This window comes from Rhinichthys klamathensis, unplaced genomic scaffold, assembly GCF_029890125.1.
Source record: "Rhinichthys klamathensis goyatoka isolate OS25496 unplaced genomic scaffold, OSU_Roscu_1.1 h1tg000795l_1, whole genome shotgun sequence".
In the NCBI taxonomy this organism is placed as follows: Eukaryota; Metazoa; Chordata; class Actinopteri; order Cypriniformes; family Leuciscidae; genus Rhinichthys; species Rhinichthys klamathensis.
Window position 1 is genome coordinate 140,001 of NW_026607190.1, and position 23,484 is coordinate 163,484.

The following is a 23,484-nucleotide window of genomic DNA, read 5'->3' on the forward strand; positions in this document are numbered from 1 at the left end:
GTGAACATAAATGCATAACTTTTTGCACCCTCAGAATCCAGATTTTCAAATAGTTGCATCTCGGCCAAATATTGTCCTATCCTATCAAACCACACATCAATGGAAAGCGTATTTATTCAACTGTCAGATGATGTATAAATCTCAATTTAAAAAAATGTGTGATCCAGGGTCACATATATGGGTTACCCTAATAAAAGACACTATAAGCATAAGCAATATTTCACCTGTGTGAACTCTTCCCACATCAGTCCAGTGAGTATAAGCAGGAGATCCGTCGCTCTAAAGGCATCACACACTCGGACGCCTCGTCTAAAGTGTTAAAAACGCATTAAGCCCATATTCAGTAGATTATGACATTAATATAAGGCTTCCCATCGAGAGCGCCTCTGACTGCCTGTCTGGATACTGGCGGAGATAATGAGATCCTATGGGATTCTGAGAGATCCTGCTTTTCTCTTCATATTCCCCGGCTCAGACTCTTCGGCTTCAGCCTTTAAGCTTCTTGCTTTCCTTGTTTCTCTATGAATGATGTTTTAATATTGCATTGACACCAGGGTATGCAAAAAATGAGACAATATACAGTCAGATATAAATAAAACTGTCTTAAAAATATATGAGTAAACAGTTGTTGAAGGACAAAATTATTATTATTATTATTATGGAAACAACAATGTAAATAATAATACATTTATTAATTATTAATATTAGATTGCTAGTTTTAAAGTATTTAAAATTAAAGAATGTAATTTTTAAAGAAAAAGAAAAAAAAAGAAAAATGTAATTTAAAGTAATTGTATATACTGTGTGTGTGTGTGTGCGTGCGTGTGTTTGTAACGTGTCAGTGTTTGTTTGTATTTTCATAAGTCACATGTCTTCTTTTGTTCTGTTTTCCCGCCACTCATCTGTTTCCTTGGTAACCCTCATTAGTTCATCTGTCACACCTGTTTACCTGGTTAGTCTTGTCAGCTGTCTCGTGTCCCTGATCTGTTTCCCCATGTATTAAAGCCCTTCGTTTTGCCATTGTCCGATCTCCGTTGTACTAAGTGTGTGTGTGAACCCTCTGCCTGTCTTCGATGTACCTGTGTGATTTATATTGTGAGTAAAAGTTTGCATTGGAACTTTTGATTCTCCTTCGTCTTCTTCTTCTGCACCACACCGTGACAGAAGATCGGACCGCCCAAAATGGACGATAGGGTCAAAATAATCGTCATGGCCGCCTTGCCAGCACCCTCTGACGTGAGCCTGAGCACCTTGTTCCGGATCGGGGTCACATTCAACCATCCAATCGACCTCCCAGACACCACCAGACTGGACTGGAGGGAGACCGCCATCCGGTGTCTGGAGAGCGTTGTGCCTTGATCCAGAACACAGCCAGATCCAAGGCTTTTTCACGTCATGCCTGCCCAGCCTGAGCCCTCAGCCAAGATGGCCGCCGCCTCACCGCCTGAGCCTTTAGCCAAGATGGCCACCGCCTGAGCCCTCAGCCAAGATGGCCGCCGCCTCACCGCCTGAGCCTTTAGCCAAGATGGCCACCGCCTGAGCCTTTAGCCAAGATGGCCGCCGCCTCACCGCCTGAGCCTTTAGCCAAGATGGCCGCCTGAGCCTTTAGCCAAGATGGCCGCCTGAGCCTTTAGCCAAGATGGCCGCCTGAGCCTTTAGCCAAGATGGCCGCCGCCTCACCGTTTGAGCCCTCAGCCAAGATGGCCACCACCTCACGGCCTGAGCCCTCAGCCAAGATGGCCCCCGCCTCGCCGCCTGAGCCTTTAGCCAAGATGGCCGCCGCCTCACCGCCTGAGCCTTTAGCCAAGATGGCCGCCGCCTCACCGTTTGAGCCCTCAGCCAAGATGGCCACCACCTCACGGCCTGAGCCCTCAGCCAAGATGGCCCCCGCCTCGCCGCCTGAGCCTTTAGCCAAGATGGCCGCCGCCTCACCGCCTGAGCCTTTAGCCAAGATGGCCGCCTGAGCCTTTAGCCAAGATGGCCGCCGCCTCACCGCTTGAGCCCTCAGCCAAGATGGCCACCACCTCACGGCCTGAGCCCTCAGCCAAGATGGCCCCCGCCTCGCCGGCCTGAGCCTTTAGCCAAGATGGCCGCCGCCTCACCGCCTGAGCCTTTAGCCAAGATGGCCGCCTGAGCCTTTAGCCAAGATGGCCGCCGCCTCACCGCTTGAGCCCTCAGCCAAGATGGCCACCACCTCACGGCCTGAGCCCTCAGCCAAGATGGCCCCCGCCTCGCCGCCTGAGCCTTTAGCCAAGATGGCCGCCGCCTCACCGCCTGAGCCTTTAGCCAAGATGGCCGCCTGAGCCTTTAGCCAAGATGGCCGCCGCCTCACCGCTTGAGCCCTCAGCCAAGATGGCCGCCGCCTCGCCGCTTGAGCCCTCAGCCAAGATGGCTGCCGCCTCACCGCTTGAGCCCTCAGCCAAGATGGCCCCCGCCTCGCCGCCTGAGCCTTTAGCCAAGATGGCTGCCGCCTCACCGCTTGAGCCCTCAGCCAAGATGGCTGCCGCCTCACTGCCTGAGCCCTCAGCCAAGATGGTCGCCGCCTGAGCCTTTAGCCAAGATGGCTGCCGCCTCACTGCCTGAGCCCTCAGTCAAGATGGTCAATGCCTGAGCCTTTAGCCAAGATGGCCGCCACCTCACGGCCTGAGCCCTCAGCCAGGATGACCGCCGCCACGCAGATACCTGTCCCTTTTCCATGTTCTGTTCCTAGACCTGTTCCTGCCCCAAGGACTGTCCATGTTCCCAGACCTGTTCCTGTCCTTAGACCTGTTCCTGCCCCAAGGACTGTGCATGTTCCCAGACCTGTTCCTGTCCCCGTTCCAGAGTCTCGTCCCTCTGAGACCGCCCGTCCAGAGTCTTCTGTCCCCGAGCCGGCGTCTTCTGTCCCGAGCCGGAATCGGCTCCTGAATTCCCACCAGCCTCCCTCTCCCACCTCCTCCCATCTGCCACCTCAACCCTTCTTCCACCACTGCCTGTCAGCCCCTCAGCTCCTCAAACCACCTTCGGGGAGGTGGAGTCGCCGTGGGTCTGCCAGCCTGCAGCTCCAGCCTGGTCGGAGAACCTCCGCGACCAGGACTCTACCTCGGCCCGTCGATCCATCAACTCCACCTTAGCTCCTACCTCCCTCAGTTCCACCGTGGCCCATCAGTTCACCAGTTTCGCCAGGCTCCCTCGTCCCCCCAATCCATCTTGGTAACTCGTCGACCTACTCTCACCTCTGTACTGCACTCCTCTGGCTACTCCTTGTCCCTCCGGCTCCATTGGACTCTTCACTCCCTTCTGTTCCTCCTTGGTCCTCTCTCCCTCCTTCTCCACTCTGCCCTTCTGTGTCCCCGCCTGCACTGCCGGCTCTGGCGACTGAAGCTTCGCCATTTCCACATCGCCTGGGCTCGTCGGCTCTCCGGCTCCACCCTGGTCTCCTCTCCCACCTGCTCCGCCCCGTCAGTCGGCCCCCTGGAGTCCTCAACCCTGCCTCCTCCATGGCTCTTGCCTCCGTCATCTCCGCCCTGGCCGCCTGAATCGTCTGCTCTGCCCTGATCCCTCCTGCCTTCTGTCTGCCCTTCACCTGCTCTTCTTCCTCCTCCTGAGTCCCCCCCCCCCCCTCCCTCCGAAGTTGGTCTATCTATGGTGCGAGGACTCACCTACCGGGAGGGGGGAGTACTGTCATGTGTCAGTGTTTGTTTGTATTTTTATAAGTCAAATGTCTTCCTTTTGTTCTGTCCACTCATCTGTTTCCTTGGTAACCCTCATTAGTTCATCTGTCACACCTGTTTACCTCGTTAGTCTTGTCAGCTGTCTCGTTTCCCTGATCTGTTTCCCCATGTATTTAAGCCCTTCGTTTTGCCTTGTTCATTGTCCGATCTCCGTTGTACTAAGTGTGTGTGAACCGTCTGCCTGTCTTCGATGTACCTGTGTGATTTATATTGTGAGTAAAAGTTTGCATTAGAACTTGATTCTCCTTCATCTTCTGCACCACACCTTGATTCTCCTTCATCTTCTGCACCACACCGTGACAGTGTTATTACATTTATAATATTTTTAATCCATTTTTATTTAATTTTACAAATAACAGTTTTATTAAAATTATTAAAATAAATCAAACATAAATACATTGTTAAATATAAATTATCCAGATGTTAAAGGGCAATATTATTATTCCTGTTGCTGTTTTTATTATTATCATTGTTATGAATTGAAATATCTTAATGAATAATTATAAATAACATCAAATTATAAAAATGTTTGTTATTATTAATTCACTATTTGTTATTTAATGTAATGTGTATATATATAATTATTTGTCAGAATATAACAGAATAATATATAATTATATTTCTAATTATATATTGTATATATCATTATTTGTCAGAATATAATATATAAAAATAATTTAATAATAGTGTTTTTTTATTTTATTTAATAATATATTAATTATTAATTACAGTACCTTAAATTATCAAATTCTTGTTTTATATACACACACACACACACACACATACATATGTATATATATATATATATATATGGGCCTAAAATTATATATATATATCTATAATTTATACAGGGCCTAAAATTACCATTCGCCAAGCACCAAATGCAAATAAATATCGGCATTGCCGAATATTCGAAACGGTGTCACTCAGCAGTTATCCGGTGACATTTTTATGAATTTTAACAATGCATGAACATGAATGTTACTCAGGGGTGTGTTTCCCAAAAGCATCGTTAGCCAACTATGGTCGCAAGTTCCGTCGTTATCAACAGTTCAACGAGTCTGTGTTTCCTGAAACCATCGTCCCAAAACAAGCAAGATGACATTCAGTACAATCTGTATATTTTATTTAGAATACATACAAATGTCCTTTACGTCTTTTAGTTTGTCAAGAGATTTAAAGCGTCGTTTTTGAAGAGTGCGCATGTGTGAACGAGCTCTAGTGCGTGAGAACGAGTCTATGATTGACTCTGGAAATAAAGCAAAATAACTGAGATAAATGAGAAATTTTCTTCAGATGCATGTCTGTAATTTATAGCAAAACAGCAAAACATCTAGCATTAATTCAATCTCAAACAGTTTCACTAAAAGTAGTTATTACTCCACCACCTGCATGACATCATTAACCAATGTGGTTTAACGACTAATATATGACAATACGGTTTCGGGAAACAGTAGTAACTAGCTAGTTGACTTCTTCAACGCTGCATCGTCATGGAAGTTTAAGCTATCTATCTATCTATCTATCTATCTATCTATCTATCTATCTATCTATCTATCTATCTATCTATCTATCTATCTATCTATCTATCTATCTGTCTGTCTGTCTGTCTATTTATCTATCTATCTATCTGTATCTATCTGTCTGTCTGTCTATCTATCCATCTGTCTGTCTGTCTGTCTGTCTCTCTATTCGTTTATCTATCTATCTAAACATTTTTTTTTTTCACCATAAACCCTTCCTTTGCTCTGCTTTTTCCAGGCCTTCAGGCAGTCGGTCTAAAGAAAGGGATGTTCTTTAATCCCGACCCATATCTGAAGATCTCCATCCAGCCGGGAAAGCACAGCATCTTCCCAGCTCTTCCTCATCACGGACAGGAGAAACGGTCCGGCATCATCTGCAACACGGTCCAGCCCGTCTGGAAGAGAGAGGTCAGTTTCTCTCGAGCTTCTCAGGCACATCACGTGTAACGCTCGTTAATCTACGAGGAGAACTGCACGTGTGTGTAGAGAGTGTGTCAGTAAGAGATGTGACAGGTGAGCAGGAGAAGAGATAACCGCTCTACCGTCTTTTGTACACTTTCTTTTATTTCCCTTTCTATTTGTGACCAGAGTTGAATGTTTAATGCTTTTTCTCACTCAATCCCCATGTATGCGGATGATGTATTTATTAAACCCGGGGGAAATACGGCATCTCTCGTCTCTCGCGCATCTTTTCCTCCGACGCCACATATTGTTTTTCTCTCTGGACAACAACATCTCAACTTTGCGTTTCACACTTTCTCATTCAAATTCATTTCACAGCGTTCGATATGACGGATCGTTTAAAGGCATTTTGACATTTAAAAAGTCATCTTTGAATCTTGAGTCTGGAGATGCGATTGTGACATTTCACGTCTTTCTTTCTGAAGCGGAAGAGCGTTTGGCGGTGAGTCTGTGTTTGATATCGCGCAGCTTTGAGTCGCTGCATGAAAGCAGAATCTCTTCTGAATCTGATGGCACTTTTACCAGCCGCTCTGAAACAGAAGCACTCTCAGATGAAGCTCTCTGATAACTTCTGCTCTTAAAGTATTCAGACTCAAACGGGTTATTTATCCCTGCTTCTGTCTGCAACACATGTGGAAACACATGCACAGAACCGCGTGACTTCACATCCAAAACCTTTGTTTTGCTATTAATATCTGATGACAGATATTTACAATATACTTCACAAAGCTTTTAAGGATTTAATCATGGCAGTCAAACAACACACACACAAGCATTTTTAACTTTTTGAAACATTTTATTAGATTTTTAAAAAAAGATTTGCTACAAGCTACTAATGACATCTTCAACAGTGCAATTAGACTAATTACTCTCTAGTATTGTATTACTTATTACCATTTACCTTCTAAATATCAACCATTATCAACACCTAAATATCACCATAAATATCCCCATAAATATTCTAAATATCACCTTATCAACCTTGAACAATAAAAAGGATAGACATGAAACCGCTCTTTTAATTGTATCAAATAAATAATATAAAATTGCATGAATTATTCTCGAACTGACCAAAGTATTTCAAGTGAGGTTACATTAAAAACATACATTTTAAAATTTAATTTTGATGTTAAATATAGAATCACTTTCGCTTTCTCCCCCCAACCTCCAACCCTTCAACCCTTTTTCCTATGTCCTTGAATAGTCAACATGGGTAAAGGCTTATTTGTCATTCATCTGAATATAAGGAGCTTGCCACATAAAATTGATCTCTTAAGGGCCTGGTTGGTCTATAATAAACCAAATGTTATAACACTGTCTGAGACCTGGTTGAATAAAAACATATTAGATGAGGAAATTAAACTGGATGGTTATATTTTGTATAGAGCTGATAGGGGTACTCGTGGAGGAGGGGTAGCCACTTATGTCTCCTCAAATTTATTATCTGAGTTTATAGCCCCTAAGGAAAACCCTGTATACTTTGAATGTCTTTTTGTTAAAATTAGTTTTCACGTTAATAAACAGCTGATTATAGGGAACATCTACAGACCTCCAAACTCTCCTACAGAGTCAATACACTGCATAGGCACTACTATAAAATCTGTGGGTAGCTCAAACGAGATGATTATCCTTGGTGATTTTAACATTAACTGGTTAGATCGTTCATCTCTAAATGATAGAAATTATTTTGAAAGCTTAAATCTGACTCAACTAATTAGAGAACCTACTCGGGTTGACCATAGATCCAAATCTTTGTTGGACTGGATTTTGGTCACCCACTCTAACAGGATTACTGAAACCGGTGTTCTACCCGATTGCTTTAGTGATCATTCCATGGTTTTCTGTGTATGGAAAATTAGAATACCACGCCTACCACCCAAGGTGATCAGGGTAAGGCAGAGTAAACATTTTAACACTGAGTTTTTTATCCAAGATTTATTAGATATAAATTGGAACAGGTTTAACCTTATTCCTTTTGTTGAAGATGCTTGGAATTTTTTCTATACAGAAGTGCTTAAAATAATTGATAAACATGCCCCTTGGATATCAGTCAAGGTTAAGGGCCGACATTTACCATGGATTGACGTTGATTTAATTCATCTGTTTAAACAAAGAGACAAGGCATGGGTAAAGTGCCGCCTGTCAAAGGATCCATCAGACGGGGCTGTATATAAACAATTAAGAAATATGTGTACGACTAAAACAAGGAATGCTAAATCGAACTATTATACAAACTTTCTATCTAATAATTTCAATAATCCTAAGAAGTTTTGGAAAAGCCTTAATTCTTTATATAAAAATTCCACTAAAAGCATTGCTACCGAAATCAAAGTCAATAATGATGTTATCAGTGATCCTTTTGCAGTTGCCAATGCTTTCAACCAACACTTTTCCTCCATTTGTAGTTCACAATTTTCTAATTTCTCCTACTCTAGTCCGGCAGATGTGTTTAACAGTTCCTTCTCATTTGCTAAAATAAATCCTACTGAAGTTCAGCAAGCAATCTCCGAACTAAAGTCAGGTAAGGGTACTGATCCCGATGGCCTGGAGATTAAGTTTATTAAGCTCGCATCTCATGTACTGGCATTTCTTTTATCAGATTTATTTAATTTATCATTATCCACCTGTGTGGTTCCTTTAATGTGGAAGTCTGCCAGAGTTACACCAATACATAAGGGTGGCGATGCACTTGATCTTAACAACTATAGACCTATTTCTATCATCAGTAGTATAGCAAAAGTCTTTGAAAAAATCATATTTAAACAACTATTCAAATATATTAATGATTTCTCTATTCTGTCTCCAAATCAATCTGGTTTTAGACCAAACTTCTCTACAACTACTGCTCTTCTAAAATTTACCAATGATGTTTCATCTTCCTTAGATAATAACATGTCAACTGGTGCAATATTTATAGATCTCACTAAGGCCTTCGATATGGTCGATCACTATTTGCTTCTCGACAAATTATATGCCATAGGCCTTACCAAAGATTCTCTTCTCTGGTTTAATTCCTACCTCCACTGTAGACGACAGCGTGTTTCTTTTTGTGGTTGCGTATCACAGTCCTTAATAATGGACAAAGGTGTCCCTCAAGGCTCTTCCTTAGGGCCTCTTCTATTTTCTTTATTTATCAATGATCTTCCTCTAATTTGCTCAGACTGTTGTATCCATCTATATGCAGACGACACAGCGATCTACACATCTAATGTGTCTGTCTCTAAGATTCAATCCTCATTGCAATCTAATTTTTATACCATTCAACTTTGGTTCCAATCCAATCATCTTCTATTGAATAAGAAAAAGTCATATAGCATATTGTTCCCCACCAGATCAGCTTCAATGAATCAAGATAACAAACTTTTACTCAAATTCCTAGACGATACTCAACTTGTACAAGTTGATGAACTTAAATATTTGGGCCTTTGGCTTGACTCACAACTCTCCTTTAGGTGTCATATCAACTCTGTTGTTAAAAAGATTAATTGTAATTTACGAATATTGTGTCGCTCTATTAACTGTTTCACTCAACTGATTAGACTAAGAATTGTGTCACAGTTAATATTTCCCATATTAGACTATGCGGACATTGTCTATCAAAACACATCAGAATCAAATTTGAAGGCATTGAATGTTGTTTTCAAAAATATATGTAGATTTGTGCTGAGATGTCCTTTTACTACTCACCACTGTGTAATGTATGACTCACTGAACCTATTATCACCAAAAGCCAGAAGACAGTATCACTGGTATCAGGTCATTTTTAAATGTGTGTATTATAATTATCCTTCTTACCTGAAGGAATATTTACTTCCATATAGACCCAGCTATAGATTGAGACACACTGAATATCTCTCCTTCATTGTGCCAAATATCTCCAAAGAGAGTGGTAGACGTGCCTTTAAATTCAAAGCCCCCTCAGACTGGAATAGCCTCCCTGGGTCTCTAAGATCTGTCACATCATTGTGTTCCTTCAAAATATCTCTCTTTACTTACTTGCAAGCAAATTGTTGCTGTAAATGTTTTCCTCATGCATGACTGGACTTTTGTTTTTTATACCCTTTATATCTGGGATACTTATTTTTTTATTTTTTATTATTTTTTATTATGTGTACTTATGCGAGTATGGGTGTAGGTATGTGTATACATGATGTTTGTATATATGTATGTATAGACATATGTGTATGTAAGCCAGGGCTAAATGTTGTTATGCATCTTAATACTGCAATATGTTTTACTCATGGATTTGTTTCCAATAAGGAGTTGGTGGGTCGGGCGAGGCGGGATGAGGTAGAGCTTTAGTGTGAGTGAATGTATATGTGCTGCATTATCTTTGTCTTTGTCTCGAGGACCCCCTCGAAAACGAGATGTTTCATCTCAAGGGGTTATCCTCAACAATAAATTCAATTCAATTCAATTGTTAGTCTATAAAGTATTTAATGCAAATCACACTCTTGATGTATTAAACATTCTGTATTAGGACTGACAGTCTCCCTTAACCTTTCACTCACCTGAGTCTTTCACTCACCTGTGTCTTTCACACACCTGAGTCTGTCACACACCTGTGTCTTTCACACACCTGCGTCTTTCACACACCTGTGTCTTTCACACACCTGAGTCTGTCACACACCTGTGTCTTTCACACACCTGAGTCTGTCACACACCTGTGTCTTTCACACACCTGCGTCTTTCACACACCTGTGTCTTTCACACACCTGAGTCTGTCACACACCTGTGTCTTTCACACACCTGTGTCTGTCACACACCTGAGTCTGTCACACACCTGTGTCTGTCACACACCTGTGTCTTTCACACACCTGCGTCTTTCACACACCTGTGTCTTTCACACACCTGAGTCTGTCACACACCTGTGTCTTTCACACACCTGCGTCTTTCACACACCTGTGTCTTTCACACACCTGAGTCTGTCACACACCTGTGTCTTTCACACACCTGCGTCTTTCACACACCTGTGTCTTTCACACACCTGAGTCTGTCACACACCTGTGTCTTTCACACACCTGCGTCTTTCACACACCTGTGTCTTTCACACACCTGAGTCTGTCACACACCTGTGTCTTTCACACACCTGCGTCTTTCACACACCTGTGTCTTTCACACACCTGTGTCTTTCACACACCTGTGTCTTTCACACACCTGAGTCTGTCACACACCTGTGTCTTTCACACACCTGCGTCTTTCACACACCTGCGTCTTTCACACACCTGTGTCTTTCACACACCTGTGTCTTTCACACACCTGAGTCTGTCACACACCTGTGTCTTTCACACACCTGAGTCTTTCACACACCTGTGTCTTTCACACACCTGAGTCTTTCACACACCTGTGTCTTTCACACACCTGAGTCTGTCACACACCTGTGTCTTTCACACACCTGCGTCTTTCACACACCTGTGTCTTTCACACACCTGAGTCTGTCACACACCTGTGTCTTTCACACACCTGCGTCTTTCACACACCTGTGTCTTTCACACACCTGAGTTTTTTACACACCTGAGTCTGTCACACACCTGAGTCTTTAACACACCTGAGTCTGTCACACACCTGTGTCTTTCACACACCTGAGTCTGTCACACACCTGTGTCTTTCACACACCTGAGTCTTTCACTCACCTGTGTCTTTCACTCACCTGTGTCTGTCACACACCTGAGTCTTTCACACACCTGTGTCTTTCACACACCTGTGTCTGTCACACACCTGAGTCTTTCACTCACCTGAGTCTGTCACTCACCTGTGTCTTTCACACACCTGAGTCTTTCACACACCTGAGTCTTTCACACACCTGTGTCTTTCACACACCTGTGTCTTTCACACACCTGAGTCTTTCACACACCTGTGTCTTTCACACACCTGTGTCTTTCACACACCTGCGTCTTTCACACACCTGAGTCTTTCACACACCTGTGTCTTTCACACACCTGTGTCTTTCACACACCTGCGTCTTTCACACACCTGTGTCTTTCACACACCTGTGTCTTTCACACACCTGTGTCTTTCACACACCTGAGTCTGTCACACACCTGTGTCTTTCACACACCTGAGTCTTTCACACACCTGTGTCTTTCACACACCTGAGTCTTTCACACACCTGTGTCTTTCACACACCTGAGTCTGTCACACACCTGTGTCTTTCACACACCTGCGTCTTTCACACACCTGTGTCTTTCACACACCTGAGTCTGTCACACACCTGTGTCTTTCACACACCTGCGTCTTTCACACACCTGTGTCTTTCACACACCTGAGTTTTTTACACACCTGAGTCTGTCACACACCTGAGTCTTTAACACACCTGAGTCTGTCACTCACCTGTGTCTTTCACACACCTGAGTCTTTCACTCACCTGTGTCTTTCACTCACCTGTGTCTGTCACACACCTGAGTCTTTCACACACCTGTGTCTTTCACACACCTGTGTCTGTCACACACCTGAGTCTTTCACTCACCTGAGTCTGTCACTCACCTGTGTCTTTCACACACCTGAGTCTTTCACACACCTGAGTCTTTCACACACCTGAGTCTTTCACACACCTGCGTCTTTCACACACCTGTGTCTTTCACACACCTGTGTCTGTCACACACCTGAGTCTTTCACTCACCTGTGTCTTTCACACACCTGAGTCTTTCACACACCTGCGTCTGTCACTCACCTGTGTCTTTCACACACCTGTGTCTGTCACTCACCTGTGTCTTTCACACACCTGTGTCTGTCACACACCTGAGTCTTTCACTCACCTGTGTCTTTCACACACCTGAGTCTTTCACTCACCTGTGTCTTTCACTCACCTGCGTCTTTCACACACCTGAGTCTTTCACACACCTGTGTCTTTCACTCACCTGTGCTTTCACACACCTGAGTCTTTCACACACCTGTGTCTTTCACTCACCTGCGTCTTTCACACACCTGAGTCTTTCACACACCTGTGTCTTTCACTCACCTGCGTCTTTCACTCACCTGCGTCTTTCACACACCTGCGTCTTTCACACACCTGAGTCTTTCACACACCTGAGTCTTTCACACACCTGCATCTTTCACACACCTGCGTCTTTCACACACCTGAGTCTGTCACTCACCTGTGTCTTTCACACACCTGTGTCTGTCACTCACCTGCGTCTTTCACACACCTGAGTCTGTCACACACCTGAGTCTTTCACTCACCTGAGTCTTTCACACACCTGCGTCTTTCACACACCTGAGTCTGTCACACACCTGAGTCTTTCACTCACCTGAGTCTGTCACACACCTGCGTCTTTCACACACCTGCGTCTTTCACACACCTGCGTCTTTCACACACCTGTGTCTGTCACACACCTGCGTCTTTCACACACCTGCGTCTTTCACACACCTGTGTCTTTCACACACCTGAGTCTGTCACTCACCTGTGTCTTTCACACACCTGCGTCTGTCACACACCTGCGTATTTCACACACCTGTGTCTTTCACACACCTGAGTCTGTCACTCACCTGTGTCTGTCACTCACCTGTGTCTTTCACACACCTGCGTCTGTCACACACCTGCGTCTTTCACACACCTGAGTCTTTCACACACCTGAGTCTGTCACTCACCTGCGTCTGTCACACACCTGCGTCTTTCACACACCTGTGTCTTTCACACACCTGTGTCTTTCACACACCTGAGTCTGTCACTCACCTGTGTCTTTCACACACCTGCGTCTTTCACACACCTGTGTCTTTCACACACCTGAGTCTGTCACTCACCTGTTTCTTTCACACACCTGTGTCTCTCACTCACCTGCGTCTTTCACTCACCTGTGTCTGTCACTCACCTGTGTCTTTCACACACCTGTGTCTGTCACTCACCTGCGTCTTTCACACACCTGCGTCTCTCACACACCTGTGTCTGTCACTCACCTGCGTATTTCACACACCTGTGTCTGTCACACACCTGTGTCTTTCACACACCTGTGTCTTTCACACACCTGTGTCTGTCACTCACCTGCGTCTTTCACACACCTGTGTCTGTCACACACCTGAGTCTTTCACACACCTGAGTCTGTCACTCACCTGCGTCTTTCACTCACCTGTGTCTGTCACACACCTGCGTCTTTCACTCACCTGTGTCTTTCACACACCTGTGTCTTTCACACACCTGTGTCTGTCACTCACCTGCGTCTTTCACTCACCTGTGTCTGTCACACACCTGAGTCTTTCACACACCTGAGTCTGTCACTCACCTGCGTCTTTCACTCACCTGTGTCTGTCACACACCTGCGTCTTTCACTCACCTGTGTCTTTCACACACCTGTGTCTTTCACACACCTGAGTCTGTCACTCACCTGTGTCTTTCACACACCTGCGTCTTTCACACACCTGTGTCTTTCACACACCTGAGTCTTTCACTCACATGCGTCTTTCAATCACCTGTGTCTGTCACTCACCTGCGTCTTTCACACACCTGCGTCTTTCACACACCTGTGTCTGTCACTCACCTGCGTCTTTCACACACCTGTGTCTGTCACACACCTGTGTCTTTCACACACCTGTGTCTGTCACACACCTGTGTCTGTCAATCACCTGCGTCTTTCACACACCTGTGTCTGTCACACACCTGTGTCTGTCACTCACCTGCGTCTTTCACACACCTGTGTCTGTCACACACCTGTGTCTGTCACTCACCTGCGTCTTTCACACACCTGTGTCTTTAACACACCTGTGTCTTTCACACACCTGTGTCTTTCACTCACCTGTGTTTGTCACACACCTGAGTCTTTCACACACCTGAGTCTTTCACACACCTGAGTCTTTCACACACCTGTGTCTGTCACACACCTGCGTCTTTCACTCACCTGTGTCTTTCACACACCTGTGTCTTTCACACACCTGAGTCTGTCACTCACCTGTGTCTTTCACACACCTGCGTCTTTCACACACCTGTGTCTGTCACACACCTGCGTCTTTCACTCACCTGTGTCTGTCACACACCTGCGTCTTTCACTCACCTGTGTCTGTCACTCACCTGTGTCTTTCACACACCTGTGTCTGTCACACACCTGCGTCTTTCACTCACCTGCGTCTTTCACAGAACTGTGTCTGTCACACACCTGCGTCTTTCACTCACCTGTGTCTGTCACACACCTGTGTATTTCACACACCTGTGTCTGTCACACACCTGCGTCTTTCACACACCTGTGTCTGTCACACACCTGCGTCTTTCACTCACCTGTGTCTTTCACACACCTGTGTATTTCACACACCTGTGTCTGTCACACACCTGCGTCTTTCACACACCTGTGTCTGTCACACACCTGCGTCTTTCACTCACCTGTGTCTTTCACACACCTGTGTATTTCACACACCTGTGTCTGTCACACACCTGCGTCTTTCACTCACCTGCGTCTTTCACTCACCTGTGTCTTTCACTCACCTGTGTCTTTCACTCACCTGTGTCTGTCACACACCTGTGTCTTTCACTCACCTGCGTCTTTCACACACCTGAGTCTGTCACTCACCTGTGTCTTTCCCTCACCTGTGTCTTTCACACACCTGTGTCTGTCACACACCTGCGTCTTTCACACACCTGAGTCTGTCACTCACCTGTGTCTGTCACACACCTGTGTCTTTCACACACCTGAGTCTGTCACTCACCTGCGTCTTTCACACACCTGAGTCTTTCACACACCTGCGTCTTTCACTCACCTGCGTCTTTCACACACCTGTGTCTGTCACTCACCTGTGTCTTTCACACACCTGAGTCTTTCACTCACCTGTGTCTGTCACACACCTGAGTCTTTCACACACCTGTGTCTGTCACACACCTGAGTCTTTCACACACCTGTGTCTGTCACACACCTGAGTCTTTCACACACCTGTGTCTGTCACACACCTGAGTCTTTCACACACCTGTGTCTGTCACACACCTGTGTCTTTCACACACCTGTGTCTGTCACTCACCTGTGTCTTTCACTCACCTGAGTCTTTCACTCACCTGTGTCTTTCACACACCTGAGTCTGTCACACACCTGAGTCTTTCACTCACCTGTGTCTTTCACACACCTGTGTCTGTCACTCACCTGTGTCTTTCACTCACCTGTGTCTTTCACACACCTGAGTCTTTCACTCACCTGTGTCTTTCACTCACCTGTGTCTTTCACTCACCTGAGTCTTTCACTCACCTGTGTCTTTCACACACCTGAGTCTGTCACACACCTGTGTCTTTCACTCACCTGTGTTTCACTCACCTGAGTCTTTCACTCACCTGTGTCTTTCACACACCTGTGTCTTTCACTCACCTGTGTCTTTCACACACCTGTGTCTTTCACTCACCTGAGTCTTTCACACACCTGAGTCTGTCACACACCTGAGTCTTTCACTCACCTGTGTTTCACTCACCTGAGTCTTTCACTCACCTGTGTCTTTCACACACCTGAGTCTGTCACACACCTGTGTTTTTCACTCACCTGTGTCTTTCACACACCTGAGTCTGTCACACACCTGAGTCTTTCACTCACCTGTGTCTTTCACACACCTGAGTCTGTCACTCACCTGAGTCTGTCACACACCTGTGTCTTTCACTCACCTGTGTCTTTCACACACCTGTGTCTTTCACTCACCTGAGTCTTTCACTCACCTGTGTCTGTCACACACCTGAGTCTGTCACACACCTGAGTTTTTCACTCACCTGTGTCTTTCACACACCTGAGTCTGTCACACACCTGAGTCTGTCACACACCTGAGTTTTTCACTCACCTGTGTCTTTCACACGCCTGAGTCTGTCACACACCTGAGTCTTTCACTCACCTGTGTCTTTCACACACCTGTGTCTGTCACTCACCTGTGTCTTTCAGTCACCTTGTCTTTCACTCACCTGTGTCTTTCACACACCTGAGTCTTTCACTCACCTGTGTCTTTCACTCACCTGTGTCTTTCACTCACCTGTGTCTTTCACACACCTGAGTCTGTCACACACCTGTGTCTTTCACTCACCTGTGTTTCACTCACCTGAGTCTTTCACTCACCTGTGTCTTTCACACACCTGAGTCTGTCACACACCTGTGTCTTTCACACACCTGTGTCTTTCACTCACCTGAGTCTGTCACACACCTGTGTCTTTCACTCACCTGTGTCTTTCACACACCTGTGTCTTTCACTCACCTGAGTCTTTCACACACCTGTGTCTGTCACACACCTGAGTCTTCCACACACCTGAGTCTTTCACACACCTGAGTCTTTCACTCACCTGAGTCTTTCACACACCTGTGTCTGTCACACACCTGAGTCTTTCACACACCTGTGTCTTTCACACACCTGCGTCTTTCACTCACCTGAGTCTTTCACACACCTGTGTCTGTCACACACCTGAGTCTTTCACACACCTGAGTCTTTCACACACCTGCGTCTGTCACACACCTGAGTCTGTCACACACCTGTGTCTTTCACTCACCTGTGTCTTTCACTCACCTGAGTCTTTCACACACCTGTGTCTTTCACACACCTAAATCTTTCACACACCTGTGTCTGTCACACACCTGCGTCTTTCACACACCTGCGTCTTTCACACACCTGCGTCTTTCACACACCTGTGTCTGTCACTCACCTGTGTCTTTCACACACCTGTGTCTTTCACACACCTGTGTCTGTCACACACCTGTGTCTGTCACACACCTGTGTCTGTCACTCACCTGTGTCTTTCACACACCTGTGTCTTTCACTCACCTGAGTCTTTCACACACCTGCGTCTTTCACACACCTGTGTCTTTCACACACCTGTGTCTGTCACACACCTGCGTCTTTCACACACCTGTGTCTGTCACACACCTGTGTCTTTCACTCACCTGTGTCTGTCACACACCTGTGTCTTTCACTCACCTGTGTCTTTCACACACCTGTGTCTTTCACACACCTGTGTCTTTCACTCACCTGAGTCTTTCACACACCTGAGTCTTTCACACACCTGTGTCTGTCACACACCTGCGTCTTTCACACACCTGTGTCTGTCACACACCTGTGTCTTTCACTCACCTGTGTCTGTCACATACCTGCGTCTTTCACACACCTGTGTCTGTCACACACCTGCGTCTTTCACACACCTGTGTCTGTCACACACCTGCGTCTTTCACACACCTGTGTCTGTCACACACCTGCGTCTGTCACACACCTGCGTCTTTCACACACCTGCGTCTGTCACTCACCTGTGTCTTTCACACACCTGAGTCTGTCACACACCTGCGTCTTTCACACACCTGAGTCTTACACACACCTGCGTCTTTCACACACCTGTGTCTGTCACTCACCTGTGTCTTTCACACACCTGTGTCTTTCACACACCTTTGTCTGTCACTCACCTGTGTCTTTCACTCACCTGAGTCTTTCACACACCTGCGTCTTTCACACACATGTGTCTTTCACACACCTGTGTCTGTCACACACCTGCGTCTTTCACACACCTGTGTCTGTCACACACCTGTGTCTTTCACTCACCTGTGTCTGTCACACACCTGTGTCTTTCACTCACCTGCGTCTTTCACACACCTGTGTCTTTCACACACCTGTGTCTTTCACACACCTGTGTCTTTCACTCACCTGAGTCTTTCACACACCTGAGTCTTTCACACACCTGTGTCTGTCACACACCTGCGTCTTTCACACACCTGTGTCTGTCACACACCTGTGTCTTTCACTCACCTGTGTCTGTCACACACCTGCGTCTTTCACACACCTGCGTCTTTCACACACCTGTGTCTGTCACACACCTGTGTCTTTCACTCACCTGTGTCTGTCACACACCTGCGTCTTTCACACACCTGTGTCTGTCACACACCTGCGTCTTTCACACACCTGTGTCTGTCACACACCTGCGTCTGTCACACACCTGCGTCTTTCACACACCTGCGTCTTTCACACACCTGCGTCTGTCACACACCTGTGTCTGTCACTCACCTGTGTCTTTCACACACCTGTGTCTGTCACTCACCTGTGTCTTTCACACACCTGAGTCTGTCACACACCTGCGTCTGTCACACACCTGTGTCTTTCACAAACCTGTGTCTGTCACACACCTGTGTCTGTCACTCACCTGCGTCTTTCACTCACCTGTGTCTGTCACACACCTGTGTCTTTCACACACCTGCGTCTTTCACACACCTGTGTCTTTCACACACCTGTGTCTTTCACACACCTGCGTCTTTCACACACCTGTGTCTGTCACTCACCTGCGTCTTTCACTCACCTGCGTCTTTCACTCACCTGCGTCTTTCACACACCTGTGTCTGTCACACACCTGTGTCTTTCACACACCTGCGTCAGTCACTCACCTGTGTCTTTCACACACCTGCGTCTGTCACTCACCTGTGTCTTTCACTCACCTGTGTCTTTCACACACCTGAGTCTTTCACACACCTGAGTCTTTCACACACCTGAGTCTGTCACACACCTGTGTCTGTCACACACCTGGGTCTTTCACTCACCTGGGTCTTTCACTCACCTGGGTCTTTCACTCACCTGTGTCTTTCACACACCTGTGTCTTTCACACACCTGAGTCTTTCACACACCTGAGTTTTTCACTCACCTGGGTCTTTCACACACCTGTGTCTTTCACTCACCTGTGTCTTTCACTCACCTGAGTCTTTCACTCACCTGTGTCTTTCACTCACCTGTGTCTTTCACTCACCTGTGTCTTTCACTCACCTGTGTCTTTCACTCACCTGAGTCTGTCACACACCTGTGTCTTTCACACACCTGTGTCTTTCACACACCTGTGTCTTTCACTCACATGAGTCTTTCACTCACCTGTGTCTTTCACACACCTGCGTCTGTCACACACCTGAGTCTGTCACTCACCTGTGTCTTTCACACACCTGAGTCTGTCACACACCTGTGTCTTTCACACACCTGTGTCTTTCACACACCTGAGTCTGTCACACACCTGTGTCTTTCACACACCTGTGTCTGTCACTCACCTGTGTCTTTCACACACCTGTGTCTTTCACACACCTGAGTCTGTCACACACCTGTGTCTTTCACACACCTGTGTCTGTCACTCACCTGTGTCTTTCACACACCTGAGTCTGTCACACACCTGTGTCTTTCACACACCTGTGTCTTTCACACACCTGAGTCTGTCACACACCTGTGTCTTTCACACACCTGTGTCTGTCACTCACCTGTGTCTTTCACTCACCTGAGTCTGTCACACACCTGAGTCTTTCACACACCTGAGTCTTTCACACACCTGTGTCTGTCACACACCTGAGTCTGTCACTCACCTGAGTCTTTCACACACCTGCGTCTTTCACACACCTGTGTCTTTCACACACCTGAGTCTTTTCAGCACTGATGGATTCAAGTTTACAGTATAAAACCTGATAATCATGTTCAAAGACTGACCAAAGTCACATGATCACTGACACATATCTTCTTATTTAATTAATGACACAGTAATAATAGTATCTTAAATATTATTAATTAAAAATATGAATAGTAAATATTTAAATATTACTATTAAATATTTATGTAATATTTAAATATATTGTATAATACAATGTAATATAAAAATATAATAAATCTTAAATTACTAATTGTATATATTTTTCAACATTTATTTCCATGTTTAAATTAAATATTGAATCGCATATTTTTTATGTGGTCTCAGACTTTTGGAATCTCCTGTATGTTTTGATACATTAATAAATAGAATGTTTTGTCATTTGTTATTTATGTACCAATTTAACAACTCTGTAAGAAACTACAATATTTACCTTTTGGAAACATTGTAAAATACTTCATTGGACATATTTAAAAAAAAAAAAAAAAACGATTGGAAATGAATTCCACTTCTTAAATGCATTTCCTTTTTGCTGTTCAAGATTTCAATTTAAAACGTTAAGACTGTCGTACTACTGCAACCGACTGACCAATTTGGTTTGTTGCCTAACTTCATATTGCCCACAAAATCATTGCAAACATCATGAATATGCTAAATGTCACCCAGATGTGATTAATAACAGCATAAATAGGTTTGCACTGCAATCATTTTGGCATATGATGAGTAGAAACGTGTTAGTATGAATCAATATGTTTGCCAAGATCGTATTATTTGGTCAATAATAACATGTACCAGCTTAAATCTTCTCCTAATGTGCGAATATAGAATACTCTTTCCACTTGAGATTGGATGTGAACTCTTGTGCTGATCGAGGGACAGACCTAATGGGTTTTGTGTTTATTTTGGGTGTTTTATTCTATAAATCCAAAACCACGTTCTGGGCTCTTTTTATTCCTGCTCAGTGTCTTTCTGCAGCACTAAAGCTTCGAAACCTACAGACACACTGGGTCTCATTCACTAATCACACACACTTACAATGTGTCTGTTTACATTACTATTTATATCGCACATCGAGTGTGGGAGTTGATCTTTATTCCTCAGCTCCTGGTCAGTGGACCTTGTTTGACCGCAGAACAAGCTCTTATTCTCTCTGATTTATTAATGGACATGTTGGAAGTGTTTTACTGCTTCTGCTGGCGTCGGATGTTTTAACTCCTGCCCTACAGTCACAGATCCTGCAGTTCGGTTCAGAAACCTGGACTGTGTTGCCAAATACAATCTGTGCATTTTGGAAAATAATCTTGCATTGCATCACATTTTACATAGTACCAAAAATACAGACTTGCTGTTGTATTAGCCAACAATTACAAAAAAACTAAAAACAAAAAAATCACCGTGGAGTATGTTGGTATTTTGATATCATTACACTGAGTAATTACAATATGATTATCCTTATGATATTTATATAGCATGCCATGGTACTTAAAACAATAGCACACACACTACCATTCAAAAGTTTGTGGTTAGTGTTAAGATTTTTTTTTTTTTTTTGCAAGGATGCTTTAAAGTCTTCATGAAAGGGAAGTTGCGCTCGTCTTTTCTCCTCTATTGTGTCGTATATCCGAGTGAAACGCTTCTGGAACAAGAACACATGTGGGCGGGGCTTGATTGTGTCTGTGGGGACCTGATTGGATGGTTGTGGTTTGCTATTGGCTGATCTCATGTGAGTGACAGGTTATAGCCCCGCCCACATCATCAGAGAAGAGAAGAGATGCTGCAAGAGGAACTGATTCTCATTCAACATTATTAACACTATAATGAGGATGTGCACCCATAAATAATTTACAATAAACACTGCAATCGTCAAATAAACGCCTTGAAAATTATATTTATCAAAACATCCTGAAAAAAGTGTATCACACAAAAACATTAAGGATAATATGACACAATATTGCTGATTTTACTGTATTTTGATCAAATAAATGCAGCTTTGGTGAAGAGACATCTTTTAGAAACAATTTTTTGAGAAAAATCTGTATTATTTGCATTTGATTAAGTTCAAGTTTGACTGTTAAAAATCTGGTTATGCTATATTACTGTGCTATATCTAAAAACATAGTGACTCCATGCTATTATTATTGGTGTTTTTTTAATTAAACCTGTTTGTTGACTCGACTGCATTAAATGCGTTTCTGTAGACTGTAAGCGTTCTCTCTTTCAGAGAGCTGTAAAATAAACACACAACCCCTGAACATCTCAACAAAACGGCTTCGGACAGAGCCAGCAGTTGTTCTCTGCTTGTGTTTGTTATCTCCCACTCCTTCACGCAGTTGCAGACCGTCTCTAACTAGCACGATGTGTTTGCAGTCCTGTGGATTCAGATGTGATGGGCAGGGGTTTAATGTCATTGTGATTGCAGAATCTGCTGAGTTTGGGCTTGTGTGGCGCTGTCCTAAAAGACCCTGTTCCTCCTTGAACACGAGTCGTGCCGCCTCGGTTTACTGCCTCAGGGAACAATACACTCCAGGCCTGTGCTTTCACACACACCGTCAGCACTGCAGTTTCCCATGGACTCCGGCCAGGATGCAGCATCCCTGAGTGGAGAGAACACTGCGTATCGCATACAGACTTATATCCTGATAAGTCAAGGGGACATTCATTTGTTTGTTCGTTCATTCATTCATTCTTTTTTCATTCTTTTTTTTAAATATATTTTATTTATGTATTTATATTTATTTATTTATTTATATTTATTTATTTATATTTATTTATTTATGTATTTTTATTTGTTTACTTTTATTTTATTTAATATTTTATTTATTTTTTAATTTATTTATTTAACAACTATGAATTTGATTAATTTTGTAAGAATTTTAAAATAAAATATTCATTCATTCATTCTTTTTTAAATATGTTTTATGTATTTATTTATTTTTATTTATGTATTTATATTATTTATTTTCATTTATTTGTTTATTTTTATTAATTTATTTATCTATTTTATTTGTTTATTTTTATTTTGATATTTAGTTATTTATTTTATTTATTTTCATTTATTTATTTATTAACTATGAATTTGATTAATTTTGTAAGAATTTTTAAATAAAATATTCATTCATTCATTCTTTTTTAAATATGTTTTATTTATGTATTTATTTATTTTTATTTATGTATTTATATTTATTTATTTTCATTATTTGTTTATTTTTATTTATTTATTTATTTATCTATTTTTATTTGTTTATTTTTATTTTGATATTTAGTTATTATTTATTTTATTTATTTTCATTTATTTTTTTAACTATGAATTTAATTTAATAAAAATAAAACATGAAAATTGTAAAAAATAATAATAATAATCTTCACAAAATACATAATTGTTATAAATCTAATAAATGATTAGCCATTTGAGGAGGTCAGGAATGCAGCAACATATGTAACATATTTCCAGTCCGTGTGTACTTCAGAACCATCAGATTTCCT

At 43.5% G+C, this 23,484-nt stretch overlaps 1 protein-coding gene across 6 annotated transcripts in view; it reads left to right on the forward strand.

Moving 5' to 3' along the window:
- The window catches only part of LOC130077979 (E3 ubiquitin-protein ligase HECW1), a 140,009-nt gene that overhangs the window by 53,864 nt on the left and 62,661 nt on the right, over positions 1–23,484 (forward strand). For all 6 annotated transcript variants that reach the window (XM_056243422.1, XM_056243421.1, XM_056243420.1 and 3 more), the window contains one exon: positions 5,475–5,644. In XM_056243422.1, coding sequence (XP_056099397.1) covers positions 5,475–5,644 — 170 coding nt within the window. The remainder of the gene's footprint in view (positions 1–5,474; positions 5,645–23,484) is intronic.